This window comes from Tachypleus tridentatus, chromosome 12 (genome assembly GCF_004210375.1).
Source record: "Tachypleus tridentatus isolate NWPU-2018 chromosome 12, ASM421037v1, whole genome shotgun sequence".
NCBI lineage: Eukaryota > Metazoa > Arthropoda > Merostomata > Xiphosura > Limulidae > Tachypleus > Tachypleus tridentatus.
This window is the reverse complement of record NC_134836.1, coordinates 116,048,189-116,064,912: the sequence shown is the minus strand read 5'-3', so window position 1 is coordinate 116,064,912 and position 16,724 is coordinate 116,048,189. Positions and strand designations below refer to the sequence as shown.

Sequence of the window (16,724 nt, the reverse complement as noted above, 5' to 3'; positions counted from 1 at the left end):
AAGGCAGCTAGTCGTTACCACCCACCGCCAAATCTTGGGTTACTCTTTTACCAACGAATAGTGGGATTCATCGTCACATTATAACGTCCTCACGGCTGAAAGGGCGAGGATATTTGGTGTGACGGGGATTCGAACCCTCGACCCTCGGATTACGAGTCGAGTGTCTTAACCACCTGGCCATGCCGGAGCCTATCTGAAGTACGAAACTGGAACTCTTGATGTTTTATTTTCCAAAATATTCACGTCCTTGTAATTTTTCAACGTTGCTTTCTGTATTTTGTTGTTTAGTTAAATACGTAAGATCGTACCTGTAAACACGTTCTTTGTTATTCCTTTCATTTGACATTTCGGTTTTAAATAAAAACTTTGGAATGACAAAAGGTCTGCAAAATATATTTATTATTCCAAGATAATTCAAAATACGTGTATTCCGTACAGATTTTTTATGACGCGTATTGTGTAGTATCATCTCAGAAGCTTTATGCAAAAGCGTGAATAATTCTACAGAAAATTTAAAAATGGTTCATTATTTAATGTCTATTGAGTTATGTTTCAGTTCTTTCTTTGGAGGAAACAAAACACCAGAAGAGCAAAGACTTGGATTTTGTAAGATTTAACAATTTCGTTCTGCAAAACCAACACACTGGACAGATGGTTTTCATCATTAGCTGAAAGAACGTAAGTAGCAACATATTAAAATGAAAAGATGAAGTAATCAATGTATGGGTATCACACTTATTTTATGAATAACATCTCTGATATAATAAAGAAAACATTGTTGGCAAATTCAAGTTTTTACTAACTGTTAATCTAGATACGTGGATATCAAATGACTATCGTGTAAATCAGACATAAGAGAACGTATGTGACTTAAGTCTTTAACTCATTAACTGACAGAAAATAACTTGCACGTAATGAATACTCATACTGAAAGTCTTACAAAATAAAACTATTCATTAGAAGTGAGTTTTTATTAAACATTGAGTTGGGAAAACGTGTTTTACTCTTTACATCACAGTACGGCTGATAACAGGTGTGATGTTACATCACAGTACGGCTGATAACAGGTGTGGTGTTACATCACAGTACGGCTGATAACAGGTGTGATGTTACATCACAGTACGGCTGATAACAGGTGTGGTGTTACATCACAGTACGGCTGATAACAGGTGTAGTGTTACATCACAGTACGACTGATAACAGATGTGGTGTTACATCACAGTACGGCTGATAACAGGTGTGGTGTTACATCACAGTACGGCTGATAACAGGTGTGGTGTTACATCACAGTACGGCTGATAACAGGTGTGGTGTTACATCACAATACGGCTGATAACAGGTGTGGTGTTACATCACAGTACGGCTGATAACAGGTGTGATGTTACATCACAGTACGGCTGATAACAGGTGTGATGTTACATCACAGTACGACTGATAACAGGTGTGGTGTTACATCACAGTACGGCTGATAACAGGTGTGATGTTACATCACAGTACGGCTGATAACAGGTGTGATGTTACATCACAGTACGACTGATAACAGGTGTGGTGTTACATCACAGTACGGCTGATAACAGGTGTGGTGTTACATCACAGTACGACTGATAACAGGTGTGGTGTTACATCACAGTACGACTGATAACAGGTGTGGTGTTACATCACAGTACGGCTGATAACAGGTGTGGTGTTACATCACAATACGGCTGATAACAGGTGTGGTGTTACATCACAGTACGGCTGATAACAGGTGTGGTGTTACATCACAGTACGGCTGATAACAGGTGTGGTGTTACATCACAGTACGGCTGATAACAGGTGTGGTGTTACATCACAGTACGGCTGATAACAGGTGTGGTGTTACATCACAGTACGGCTGATAACAGGTGTGGTGTTACATCACAGTACGGCTGATAACAGGTGTGGTGTTACATCACAATACGGCTGATAACAGGTGTGGTGTTACATCACAGTACGGCTGATAACAGGTGTGATGTTACATCACAGTACGGCTGATAACAGGTGTGGTGTTACATCACAGTACGGCTGATAACAGGTGTGGTGTTACATCACAGAACGGCTGATAACAGGTGTGGTGTTACATCACAGAACGGCTGATAACAGGTGTGGTGTTACATCACAGAACGGCTGATAACAGGTGTGGTGTTACATCACAGAACGGCTGATAACAGGTGTGGTGTTACATCACAGTACGGCTGATAACAGGTGTGGTGTTACATCACAGTACGGCTGATAACAGGTGTGGTGTTACATCACAGTACGGCTGATAACAGGTGTGGTGTTACATCACAGTACGGCTGATAACAGATGTGGTGTTACATCACAGTACGACTGATAACAGGTGTGGTGTTACATCACAGTACGACTGATAACAGGTGTGGTGTTACATCACAGTACGACTGATAACAGGTGTGGTGTTACATCACAGTCACAGTACGGCTGATAACAGATGTGGTGTTACATCACAGAACGGCTGATAACAGATGTGGTGTTACATCACAGCACGACTGATAACAGGTGTGGTGTTACATCACAGCACGGCTGATAACAAGTGTGGTGTTACATCACAGTACGGCTGATAACAGGTGTGGTGTACGGCTGATAACAGGTGTGGTGTTACATCACAGTCTGATAACAGGTGTGGTGTTACATCACGGCTGATAACAGGTGTGGTGTTACATCACAATACGGCTGATAACAGATGTGGTGTTACATCACAGCAACGACTGATAACAGGTGTGGTGTTACATCACAGTACGACTGATAACAGGTGTGGTGTTACATCACAGTACGGCTGATAACAGGTGTGGTGTGATACATCACAGTACGGCTGATAACAGATGTGGTGTTACATCACAGTACGGCTGATAACAGGTGTGGTGTTACATCACAGTACGGCTGATAACAGATGTGGTGTTACATCACAGATAACGACTGATAACAGGTGTGGTGTTACATCACAGTACGGCTGATAACAGATGTGGTGTTACATCACAGTACGGCTGATAACAGGTGTGGTGTTACATCACAGTACGGCTGATAACAGGTGTGGTGTTACATCACAGTACGGCTGATAACAGATGTGGTGTTACATCACAGTACGGCTGATAACAGATGTGGTGTTACATCACAGTACGGCTGATAACAGATGTGGTGTTACATCACAGTACGACTGATAACAGGTGTGGTGTTACATCACAGTACGGCTGATAACAGATGTGGTGTTACATCACAGTACGGCTGATAACAGGTGTGGTGTTACATCACAGTACGGCTGATAACAGATGTGGTGTTACATCACAGTACGGCTGATAACACGGCTGATAACAGTGGTGTTACATGTCACGGCTGATAACAGGTGTGGTGTTACATCACAGTACGGCTGATAACAGGTGTGGTGTGTGATAACAGGTGTGGTGTTACATCACAGTACGGCTGATAATACACAGTACGGCTGATAACAGGTGTGGTGTTACATCACAATACGACTGATAACAGGTGTGGTGTTACATCACAATACGACTGATAACAGATGTGGTGTTACATCACAGTACGGCTGATAACAGGTGTGGTGTTACATCACAGTACGGCTGATAACAGGTGTGGTGTTACATCACAATACGACTGATAACAGGTGTGGTGTTACATCACAATACGACTGATAACAGGTGTGGTGTTACATCACAATACGACTGATAACAGATGTGGTGTTACATCACAGTACGGCTGATAACAGATGTGGTGTTACATCACAGTACGGCTGATAACAGATGTGGTGTTACATCACAGTACGGCTGATAACAGGTGTGGTGTTACATCACAGTACGGCTGATAACAGGTGTGGTGTTACATCACAGTACGACTGATAAGAGTTGTATTACATCATAGTACGACTGATAATAGGTGTGGTGTTACATCACAGTAAGAATGATTATAAGTTTAGTCATATAACATAAATCTGTAACAAGTAATTCTGTATTGTTGTTAATTCAATGTTTACATCAACCAGTTATATTTACAGGTACATATATTATTTTAGTAAAACTAAATCATGTCCCATGATTAACGTAGTAAACAACCATACTCACTTAATGTATTATTGTTCCATAAACAACCAGACTCAGGGTATTATTGTCCCATGATTAACGTAATAAACAACCGTACTTACTTAATGTATTATTGTTCCATAAACAACCAGACTCAGGGTATTATTGTCCCATGATTAACGTAATAAGCAACCGTACTTACTTAATGTATTATTGTTCCATAAACAACCAGACTCAGGGTATTATTGTCCCATGATTAACGTAATAAACAACCATACTCACTTAATGTATTATTGTACCATAAACAACCAGACTCAGGGTATTATTGTCCCATGATTAACGTAATAAACAACCATACTTACTTAATGTATTATTGTTCCATAAACAACCAGACTCAGGGTATTATTGTCCCATGATTAACGTAATAAACAACCATACTCACTTAATGTATTATTGTACCATAAACAACCAGACTCAGGGTATTATTGTCCCATGATTAACGTAATAAACAACCATACTCACTTAATGTATTATTGTTCCATAAACAACCAGACTCAGGGTATTATTGTCCCATGATTACCTGAGTGAACAACCGTGCTTACTTAATGTATTATTGTTCCATAAAAAAACTAAAATGCTTGATTTAAAGGATTCGAGTAATATCTTGTTGAAAACCATTTCCTTATTACACATAAATGTTTCACAAAAAAACAATTTGGTAAAATAATTTTAATTAATATACCACTGTTTTGGACATGCAGCTTACCGTAAGGTTTGGATTTCTATGTAAAAGCAGTAACATCTAAACCGAGGAATTCCATGGCATTTTTACCCAATAGTAAATCCTATAAAGAAAAAAACAAACAAAACACAATGAATTATAATTTCATAAAGATGTAGTTCATATGTGAAGTATATTTGTAATGTTTTAGACAGAGTGAACCCAACTTTATATCTTTGAACTGTTGGTTTACATGGAATTTAAAACATCTCTTAGGTTAAAGTAGTTAACTTTACATGTTCAGCCCTGAGTCTAATCAGCACAGAACTCAATGTTTTTGGAAGACAATTTGATTTTGTTCTAACAGTAGGTGAACACCATCGAAAAATGATATTTGAGTCACACAGTGTGATGGTTACATGGTTTCCTTGCCTCGCATTTAACTTGCTGATGGTTCTGATACAACACAAGAGATTGTTTATGCAAGATATGTGTTATTAATATAAAAACCAAAGTAAAAACTGTATTACACTGTACTACAATATTACTACGAATACAGACGTTGTCAACCGGTCACCAATAACGACAACAACAATACAGACGTTGTCAACCGGTCACCAATAACGACAACAACAATACAGACGTTGTCAACCGGTCACCAATAACGACAACAACAATACAGACGTTGTCAACCGGTCACCAATAACGACAACAACAATACAGACATTGTCAACCAGACACCAATAACGACAACAACAATACAGACATTGTTAACCAGTTATCAATAAGGACAATAACAAAACAGGTATTGTTAACCAGTCACCAATAATGACAATAACAATACAGGTATTGTTAACCAGTCATCAATAATGATAATAACAATACAGGTATTGTTAACCAGTCATCAATAATGATAATAACAATACAGGTATTGTTAACTAGTCACCAATAATGACAATAACAATACAGGTATTGTTAACTAGTCATGAATAATGACAATAACAATACAGGTATTGTTAACTAGTCACCAATAATGACAATAACAATACAGGTATTGTTAACTAGTCATGAATAATGACAATAACAATACAGGTATTGTTAACTAGTCACCAATAATGACAATAACAATACAGGTATTGTTAACTACTCATCAATAATGCCAATAATACAAGTATTGTTAAAAGTTATTTTTTTGTGTTTGCATCTTATTACTAATCTGACAAAAATAAGAAATAACAAGTGTAACAAATAACAAATATAACAATGTCCCTTGAAAGTGAGAGAAAATGGTATTTTGTTTTATACTCATGTTTTAAGTTGCAAAGAATAGGATACTTACTCTTTATAGAGATACAACGAATAGGGTATTTATTGTTTACAGAGATACAATGAATAGGGAATTATATTGCTTATAGTGATACAACGAATAGGGAATTATACTGTTCATAGTGATACAACGAATAGGGAATTATATTGTTTATAGTGATACAATGAATAGGGAATTATATTGTTTATAGTGATACAATGAATAGGGAATTTTATTGTTTATAGTGATACAATGAATAGGGAATTTTATTGTTTATAGTGATACAATGAATAAAGAATTTTATTGTTTATAGTGACACAATGAATCAAAGAGAAATAGGATGTGTTAAATTAGTACAAGATATAACAATCTACGTTAAGTTTCCAAACTATAGTTATATTTATTCAGAAAATATTTACTAATGTTTCATGGGTGATTATCTCAATATTACTGTAACAGAACTTTACCTTTTGTCGTTCATCCAGGTCAGATGATTGGTCAATAAGCTTTCCTGGGTGGCTCTCACCAAGAGGAAAGGGGTAGTCACTTCCTAGCAACACCTTGTCCTGGGTGGGTAGTGACCATGTACAAATTATATCACAAAGTCACACAGTTACAACTTTCTCATCATGATCTACTCGCAAAGTATCTCCAGACATGTAGTGTAAACTGTTAAAAATTATTCAGAACTTCGAATGCTTTTGGACAGTGGTCCTTTTCTCATCAGGACGAAAAATATAAAAATTTAGGAGATGAAACGAAACACTAATTTTTGTAATTTTGCTTTATTTTTGTTTTTTATTTTCGTCCATTCTTCTGGGGTAGTCCAGACACCCTATGCAGGATGGAATTACTGATAAGTTTTCAAACTTTAAAAGTTTTAATTACCAGAAACTAATGAGAAATCTTTACTAAGTCAAGAATGTTCTGTTGTAGAAACAGTATCAATGGTTTCTACCAAAATAATAGATGAAAAAACTATTACTGGAATCAATGTTTTAGAGCTTGTAGACACATGTACTCTTAACAACTCAAGTTAATAATTTAATTTTAGATAGAGGAAATCTTAAGTTACCAATTTAATTGTAGATAGAGGTAATCTTAAGTTAGTGATTTCATTGTAGATATAGGTGATCTTAAGTTACCAATTTAATTGTAGATAGAGGTAATCTTAGTAATTAGATGCATTCTTGACAAATGAAGTTCTCGATTTTTATTAATTTAATACACTTCAACAAATGTAAATCAACAAGTAAAATCAATTAAAAGTGATATATTCTCACCGAGCCCTACAAAAATTGTTGAATTGTGAAACGAGTATTATGAAAAAATAAAATTATTTTTATTGGAACAGTAAATATATATACATATTTATTTAAAAAAATATTTACAGTGGTGTACTATTTATCAAGAATTTATTATACGATTCACGTACTTTTTGAAGATGGTGGTGTAGGTCATAATATACTAGATCTTACTTAAACTGTCTGTTTGTCAATAAAGGCTATATTACAGGTTATAATAGTCAATTTATCTTAAGACCTATTACCTCTCCTAGAACGTTTATGAGTAGTTTCAGAGACTCATTGCTATGTACTAAAGAATCTGCGTATATTCTTCCCAAGTAACTGACAGGTGGCTTATCATTGTCCGTAGCACACAAATCAGGTCGAACCTGAAAGACAAGATAAGGTTGATAAATTCATACAATTCGTATCTACACCAATCAGTTGAGTTTGTTATAAAAAGGGGAAAAACACGTGCAAAGTTATATTGAGATCCAAGTTATAAAGTTTATACAAACATAGTTTTTCAGTTACTTCTTAATGTCTCTCATAACCGATACGAGTTTGTTTTAGTGGAAAGCAGAAACTGGCTATCTGATTGTGGTTGTCATGGGGATAAAAACAAAACATTCCAGTTTTCATAGGTCTTCAAATTCAACATTGAAGAAGGTATTAATGTCCGTTTTTATATTTATATCCACGTGTTAAAAATCTTTATCATAACAATTCCTTAATGCTCTCACGGTATTAATCTAGATTGTATTATTTTCTTGAATCAGTTTACAGAGGTGTATACCATACGAATAAAAGAATATTTATTAGAATACAAACTGGGCAACACACATATCAATCAAACATCTTATTGTATTTTAACAACTGTTTTTTCTCTATTTACTTAGTAACTTAAGTTATGTATAATATAGTGTACGGACCTTTCTATTGGTATCTACACCAATCAGTTGACTTTGTTATGAAAGGACGTACATTATTGAGCTTCAATTGGGTTTTGTTTGTTACTGAAGTTCGGTCAAGGCTACTCGAGGGTTATCTGCGCTAGCCGTCCCTACTTTTGTAGTGTAAGACTAGAGGAAAGGCAACTAGTCATCCCCCCGCCAACTTTTGGACTACTCTTTTGTCAACGAATAGTGGGACTGACCGTCACGTTATAACGCCCCCACAGCTGAAAGGACGATCATGTTTGGTGTGATGGAGATTCGAACTCGTAATCCGAGGGTTTACGTATTACGAGCCACGTATTAACGAGGACCCATTAATTTCTTAATTGTTTTTTATCAGATTGAATATAAATGTGATTATATTTAAGGTAACATTTTTAATTTTTAATCCACGTTTTATCCTCGCACCAAACATGATGACAATTTGGGATCTACTCAAAAGTGAAAAAGATGCTGTCTATTTTTTTGCAAGGCAAAGGAATTCTCCCTGCTGAACGTATATGTAAAAAAACAGAAACAAAACAACAATATTGCTCAGAGATGGATACGTTACTCAGACTCATGGCCGTCATACAATCCGGAACTTCAACTGGAGTCCGGATATTAAAGTTAACCACAAGTACGATTTCGTCGACCCAGGGCCCGGCCTGGCCAGGTGGGTTAAGGCGTTCTACTCGTCATCTGAGGGTTGCGGGTTCGCATCTCCGTCGTACCGAACATGCTCGCCCTTTTAGCAGTGGGGGCGATATAATGTTACGATCGATCCCACTATTCGTTGGTAAAAGAGTAGCCCAAGAGTTGGTGGCGGTGGATGGTGATGACTAGCTGCCTTCCCTCTAGTCTTACACTGTTAAATTAGGGACGGCTAGCGCAGATAGCCCTCGAGTAGCTTTGCGCGAAATTAACCAAAAAAAAAACTTCGATCCAGAAACTGGTACTCGCACAAGAGATCGAAGGGTTCTGGGGATCAATTGATTGGACAAATAAAAGATATTTAGACACTACACGTCATCATATTTAGCTGAATTTATGTAAAGACAGTCGCTCACTGATCATGATCCATTCAGTTCCATTCTTCACACTATCAAAAATGTTTAGCCTTCAGAAACAAATGTTTCTTCTGTGTAGTACGTATGAGTCTAATGCTTGCTTATTAAGTTTGTTTGTTGTTGTTGTGAAAAGAAAAAAACACCCTAAATAAACCGTATACATTTAATATTGTATTAATATGTTTTAAATTTCTCATACATTCAAGTAATTTTAATGGTCCCCGATAATACGCAAGTACCATTTCTTACCCTTACATTTTTTTTGTTTACTTATTTTAAGATGGCGTACATCATTACTAGGTTATAGAGTGTAATCTAATGCTCTGTTTGTTTGAAGTTAGGCATAAATAAACAGAATAGGCTATCCCTGCTCTGCCCACCACGGGTATCGAAACCCGGATTTAGCGTTTTAAGTCCATAGACGTGCCGCTGTGCCACTGAGGGTTATTCTAAAGCTTTATAAGTTTTGCACACAATAATAATGATATAGGTAGACACAGATCGTGAAGAATGTTTTGACCTATCAAATGATTATAAAATTATAGTTACTGTTGGAATTAAGTAGGCGCTAAGCCTGTTGAAGACAAAAAAAGTCTGAAGTTTTGCTATTTGCCAGTTTTTGAATTTGGGACGTTCTGGATAGCTGAAAAGCGGCATATACATCGAATATAGAACAATTAAATGTCGTTTCTGATGCAGTGTATGTGTACTTTTTCCTTTTTTTCTCCTTCACTTCATACATAATATAGGGGTTGGTTCCCTAAAGACACCACTTTACAGTATACGAGTATAAAGCATTTAGTATTATACATGTCACAATCATCTAATGGTAATCTATTACTGCCAGGGTAATTCTTGTTTTACCCTGTACTTAAGTGTTTGAAGAACATCATATTTTTGGAAGAAAACTACCGTTGTGGGGTAATAACACTGTTTACACTAGAATTAGGATTTCTTCTCAATTTTATATATAATGATAATAAAATAGGTAGCTAAAGATCGTGAAGGCTGTTTTACTCTATCAAATGATGATAAAGTTACAGTTACTGACAGATCAGTAGAGGAAAGGTAATGATGAATAAAAAAAATAAGAAATCTCAGTTTTGGCTATTTGCCAATTTTCGACGTTTGGACACTCTGGATAGCTGAAAAGTGGCATATACACTCGAAATAAGCCTGCACAGAGGAACATACAGATGCCATTTGTATTGTTTTAATAAGAGCGTCCGTGTCATCCTTAAATAGAGAGTGCTAGTGTACTCTCCGATAATTCACACAAAAACTGAATATCCTGTCCGTTTTTATGTTACATGTTCTAAAGGGCAGATACTTTGGCTATGCTCTACTGACGAATAAAATTATCGAACAACTGTACCTCCAAGTTCAGATAGGATGTATATTTATATCATAGTGTAGGTTAAAAGGGCAATAACAATATTCACTGAATACCTCACTTATGATATACGAGTTACCTGTCAAGATGTAACCAGAAATATATATATTAACTCAACTGCTAGATGGCTCTACAGTCAGGTAACGCTAATACCTACAATACTAGTAGTGTTACTAACCACTCTCTAAACTAATATAATGTTGCCACTTCTTCCAGTTTCAACTAAGCTATGAAACCAACTGTTAACCAGAAGATGAGTGCACTACAACTACATCAACCGTTAACCAGAAGATGATTACACTACGTAGCACTACAACAACTGTTAACCAGAAGAAGAGTACACTACCACTACAACAACTGTTAGCCAGAAGATGAGTGCACTACCACTACAACAACTGTTAACCAGAAGATGATTGCACTACCATTACATCAACTGTTGACCAGAAGATGAGTGCACTACCACTACAACAACTGTTAACCAGAAGATGAGTGCACTACCATTACATTAACTGTTGACCAGAAGATGAGTGCACTACCACTACGTCTTCAATTGTAACAAAACATGAACTTCAATCTTTACTTAACCATGATTATATTCACTATTTTAAAGTCATGTTGTATACTACCTCTTCAATAAGTTACTTTATCTATTAACAGTCGAAACTGAGTAAGATTTTTTCTTAGTTTTCGAAAGCACTACATAAATGTTCATTTTATTTCTCCTGATAAACTTCAGCAGCGACATCTACTATTAGATACAGTCACTGCTATTAATTTTAAAAGTGGTTTTAACAAAGAATTAGTACTGAATAAAATTACGATTAAATTTCATGCGATATCGTTGTTTCCTCAGTAAACAAAAAAAAAAAAGTAGACTTTTACAGGTTTACAGAAAACATGCATCATTAGTTTTGAATACAGGAAGCTTGAGAATCAAGTTTCAAATTAAAATTAGTAGAATTTCATTGTCTTTTATTACTTTTCGATGTTAAAGTTTCGACTTCTGCTGCTTATTTTAAGTATGTAGAAGTAACTTAGTTACTGTCACTTATTTGTTTTAGCCAGAATACTCGCTATAGCTTGGAGAAAGTTTCTACTTTTAAATTAAGCCTATAATTACTTGTACACTTCAACAGCTTCTGAAATACCTTTCTATAAAGTATCATATATATGGAACAGTTGCTTTAATATAAGCCTCATACAAAAATACTTCCTATTTTACGATTAGGTCACTAATTACTGCTAGTTTTTTATGTATTTTACTCTGGGTCGGATTGCATACTGGCTAAACAATTCAAACTTAACTAACCAATTAATTACCCGGTACCATGGTACGTCAAACAGTCCTTGATTTAACATAGCCAATGAATGAACACATCCAGCATTGTGTGGTCTGTCCTTTACATCGGATGTGCAAAAACATAAAGTTACTGACCACCGTAATGAATGGTGTGATAATAAGTCGATAATTTGAGGGTTAACCCCTACCATGAAGTTACTGAACACGCTAATAAATGGTGATATTAAGTCAGTAGTTTCAGGGTTAACCCTTACCAAAATATTACTGAACGTCGTAATGAATGGTGTGATAATAAGACGTTAACTTAAGGGTTAACCCTTACCACAGTAATGAATGGTATGACAATAAGTTGGTAATTTGAGAGTTAGCTTTTACCGTAATGTTACTGAACATGGTAATTAAAGGTGAAATAATAAGTCGATAATTCGAGGGTTGACCCTTACCTGAAAGCCATGTTGTATACGACCTATTGTATAAGGAAAAGCTCCTGCACCATGAGAAAAGCAAACCTTCAGTCTCGGGAAACTTTTCAAAAATTCCTCCAAATATCATACTGCAGACAGCAGTGGTGGTCTCTGCCGGCATACCTGAAAGCAGGTAGAAAAATATTCAAACGTAATTCATAGCATTAATAATAAGTACTAATATTTTATATTATACTATGTACATAAAATTGAAAGTTCAATTTATTTTAAAATAAATTTAAATTTGTCTAATAATAAACTTTCATGATAATATTTAAAATAAAGTACTTTTTTATTTCGAAAGTAAAATTCTGGTATCGTGTTTCAATATTGATGCTATTAAAAACCTTCAAGTGTCATTTTATCATAAAATTGTTTTTATACTATGTAAGAACAGTACTTTCAAGCCCGCCTATCTAACGCACGTACATCTTAGAGTATCAGGTCATCCGTTAACTAATGTCTGATTTTATGTTCAGAAAAAAGAGAAAGGATTTCAAACACTTTTAATGTTATTTAATCAACAATGTATGTTCCATTATTATTAATTACTTCCTGCCAATGACTCACAAGCTTCTGAATGTAACTTATATAAAATTCTTGGGGTTATGAAGAAAAGAATGTAGTTTTGGCATCTTTATGTGTTCCAAGTCCTTTTCCATCAAGATAGTTCTGTATACTTTGGAATAGATGATAATCATATGGGACAAGGTCTGGAGAATAAGGAGGATGTGGAAGTTTTTCCCAGTCTAGCTCTTCAATCTTTACAGATATGATTCTTGCTGCATGGGGCTGTGCATTATACTGATGTAACACAACACCTTTACGATTGATTAAAGCAGGTCTCTTTTCTTTCAGTGCAACATTCAAGCGCTGTAACTGTTGACAATAGAATTCTGGTGTAATTGTTACATTAAGTGGCAGCAACTCAAAGTGGATCACACTAACAATATCCCACCAAATGCTTAACAAGATTTCTCTAGGGTAGAGGTCAATTTTGGACTGTGCTTTAGCCAGTTTACCTGCACTGAGCCATTGTCTGTGGAACTTAGCATTTTTATAAAATATTCATTTTTCATCTCTAGTCTCCAACCTGTCCAACAAAGGTGAGTTACGTTCACGAGAGTGCAGAGAAGTGAAAATGTCCACTCTTGCTCTAAGGTTGGCTTCTGTCAACTCATGGGCGACCCACCTTCAAAGTTTTGACACCTTTTCAAGTTGTTGCAAATGACGGTAAACTGTTGAATGGGTTAAATTAAGCTTCTGTGCTAGTTCTTCAACTGTTACAGCACAATCTTCATCAAGTGTAGCTAGCAGCAAGTCATCATTAAACTTAACAGGGCGACCTGAACGTGACGCATCACTTAGGCCGTACTCACCTGATCTGAACTTCTGAAATCACCTTCAACATTTTCTTTCACTGAAAGACTTCACACCATAAACACCTTGAATGTTTCATGTAGTTTCTGCTGCACTATTGTCTTTTTTTAACTCATAAAGCATTATATACCTAATGTGTTCCTCAAACACATCCATCTTTATAAGGGTTTATTTGATTAATGATCTGAAAAAGTTGAGTTGGATTAGTTTATTTTATTTGTCTGAACATTTTTATACACGTCCTACTACATATTTTAGTCATTAAAATTTTCTACAAAGATAGAAATGATGATGTACTTTCTGTATTAAATTTACGGACATCACTTATGGGATGACCTGATATATATGGTGCTTTCGCGTGCCTTGCAAAAAATTTAAGCAGTTTGTGTTTGTTTGGAATTAAGCACAAACCTACACAATGGCCTATCTGTGCTCTGCTCACCATGGGTATCGAAACCCAGTTTCTAGCGGTGTTAGTCCGAAGACATGCCGCTGTGCTACTGTGGGTGTGTGTGGTGGTTAAGCAGTCTCTTCGGTATACATAAATTTAAACAGACCGGAAATTATTAAACATTCGTATTTTTTTACAATCATAAATGTTTTATGTTTTTAACAATATTTTATTAATACTAAATTGGAATCGTCTAATTTTCAGCTATTTCATGGATGGATGTGTGTTTGTGTGTTTTCTTTCAGCAAAGCCACATCGGGGAATCAAACCCCTGATGGTAGCGTTGTGAATCCGTGGACTTACCGCTGTACTAGCGGGGAGCCGTGAATAAATAAACCTTTTAAATAAATATTCAGTTACTAATGTCCAGTAATTTGTTGAAAAATCAGGCATCGTAGGATAATGCCAGGCAAGATACGTTTACATCTAGCCTGACTTATATTACAACTCAAGTTCAACAGAAGGGAACAAGATATATCACCTTCAATTTTATCCAAATTGTTCGAAATTCCCTGGCCCGGCTTGGCCAGGTGGGTTAAGGCGTTCGACTCGTAATCAGAGGGTCACGGGTTTGAGTCCCGGTCGCACCAAAATGCTTGCCCTTTAGCCATGGGGAGTTATGTTACGGTCAATCCCACTATTCGTTGGTAAAAGAGTAGCCTAAGAGTTGGCGGTGGGTGGTGATGACTAGCTGCCTTCCCTCTAGTCTTACACTGCTATATTAGGTACTGCTAGCGCAGATAGCCCTCGTGTAGCTTTCGAACGTAATAAAAACGAAAACCAAACTAGTTCCTTACAGTAGAGAGACAAGATGTATTTTCTAGATTTGTATGTAACGCACAGAAATCACTCTGTAACGTATTTAGTTTACATTAGTACACGTATGTTTTGTTTGAAGGAAAGTTTTATTTATTGATATTGTTTTTTTATTTGTGATGTCTGCTCATCCTTCAAGGTAGAGTTTTATGAAAATTAAAGTTTTTTTTCACAAACTCTAGCATAAGATCAGTTACTTAATTATATCTGAAGTTTCTAACGAAGACCTCATATAGAGAAATACTCAATAATTTTGAGGACTAACGAATCGATAAGGTAGAAAGCTTGAAATATCTGTAACAGAGACAAAGAAGAACAGTGTGTAAGTGACGAAGACACTGATAGGAACAACTATTATTTGTAGGCTATCCTTTGATAATTCTGAAGAAAACACGTAAGGACTCCGGATAAATCACAAAACTAGATTATTTCGTCGGTCTTCCAACTACTTAAGTATCTCTACTGTAAATGCAATCCATCTTTAAGCTACACAAAGATATTAAAACGGGAAATTATTATTCCAAAATAATGATAGGTGTCGTGAAAGAATAAGTCTTACAACACAACTTGGTGCATCAGTTTGTTTCTTTTTTTGAATTTCGCGCAAAGCTACACGAAAGCTATCTGCGCTAGCCGTCCCTAATTTAGCAGTGTAAGACTAGAGGGAAGGAAGCTAGCCATAAACACACACCGCCAACTCTTGGGCTATTATTTCACCAACGAATAGTGGGATTGACCGTCACATTATAACGCCCCCCACGGCTGAAAGTGTGAGCATGTTTGGTGCAACCGGGATTCGAATCCGCGACTCTCAGATTACGAGTCGAAAGCTTTAACCCACCTGGCCATGCCGGGCCTGGTGCATTAGTCTACAAAGCCACAACATGATGACGCGAGTTCATCAAGTAACTTAGTTGGTTTGTTTTATTGCAAAGCTACTCAAGGGACTATCCATGCTCTGTCTACAGCAGAGATTCGAACACATATGTTTGGCATTGTAAGTCCATAAACTTACAGGTGACGAACCGGGAAACTCGAAATTTAATACACACTAAGACATATCTCAAATTCTGATTTTATTGCCCAATGTATATCATAAAACCACAATTAATTTAATACACACTAAGACATATCTCAAATTCTTATTTTATTGCCCAATGTATATCATAAAACCACGATTATTATGATTTAGAATCGTTTTGAGAAATACTTCATAGAAAGAGTTACTACTATGAAACACTGACCAGGATAATACAATATCAAAATCAATGAACGACAAAAATTAATATCGTACATTTAGGGACTCAAAAGATAAATATTCATAGTTTGTATGTTAGCAAGTTAAACACAAATCGGCAATCTGTGCTGTGCTAAACACGAGTACCGAAACCTAATTTTATCAGGGTTAGCTGCTAGAGGGTGCGTTTAAAAATAACAACAGTAAATGCTTCAGACTAGATTTTCTTCCCCTAGTCTCAAAATCACGAATTGCGAACTTTTCAGCCAAATGATGGTAACTGCGTAACACTGACGTAAAA

At 36.1% G+C, this 16,724-nt stretch overlaps 1 protein-coding gene across 1 annotated transcript in view; it reads right to left on the bottom strand.

The window, feature by feature from the left end:
• Positions 1-382: 382 nt before the first annotated feature.
• LOC143234438 (2-amino-3-carboxymuconate-6-semialdehyde decarboxylase-like) overlaps positions 383-16,724 on the bottom strand; it is a 58,074-nt gene continuing 41,732 nt past the window's right edge. The window contains 6 exon segments of the mRNA XM_076471821.1: positions 383-668; positions 4,831-4,909; positions 6,559-6,657; positions 7,641-7,766; positions 12,519-12,599; positions 12,601-12,662. Coding sequence (XP_076327936.1) covers positions 4,847-4,909; positions 6,559-6,657; positions 7,641-7,766; positions 12,519-12,599; positions 12,601-12,662 — 431 coding nt within the window. The 3' untranslated portion in view covers positions 383-668; positions 4,831-4,846.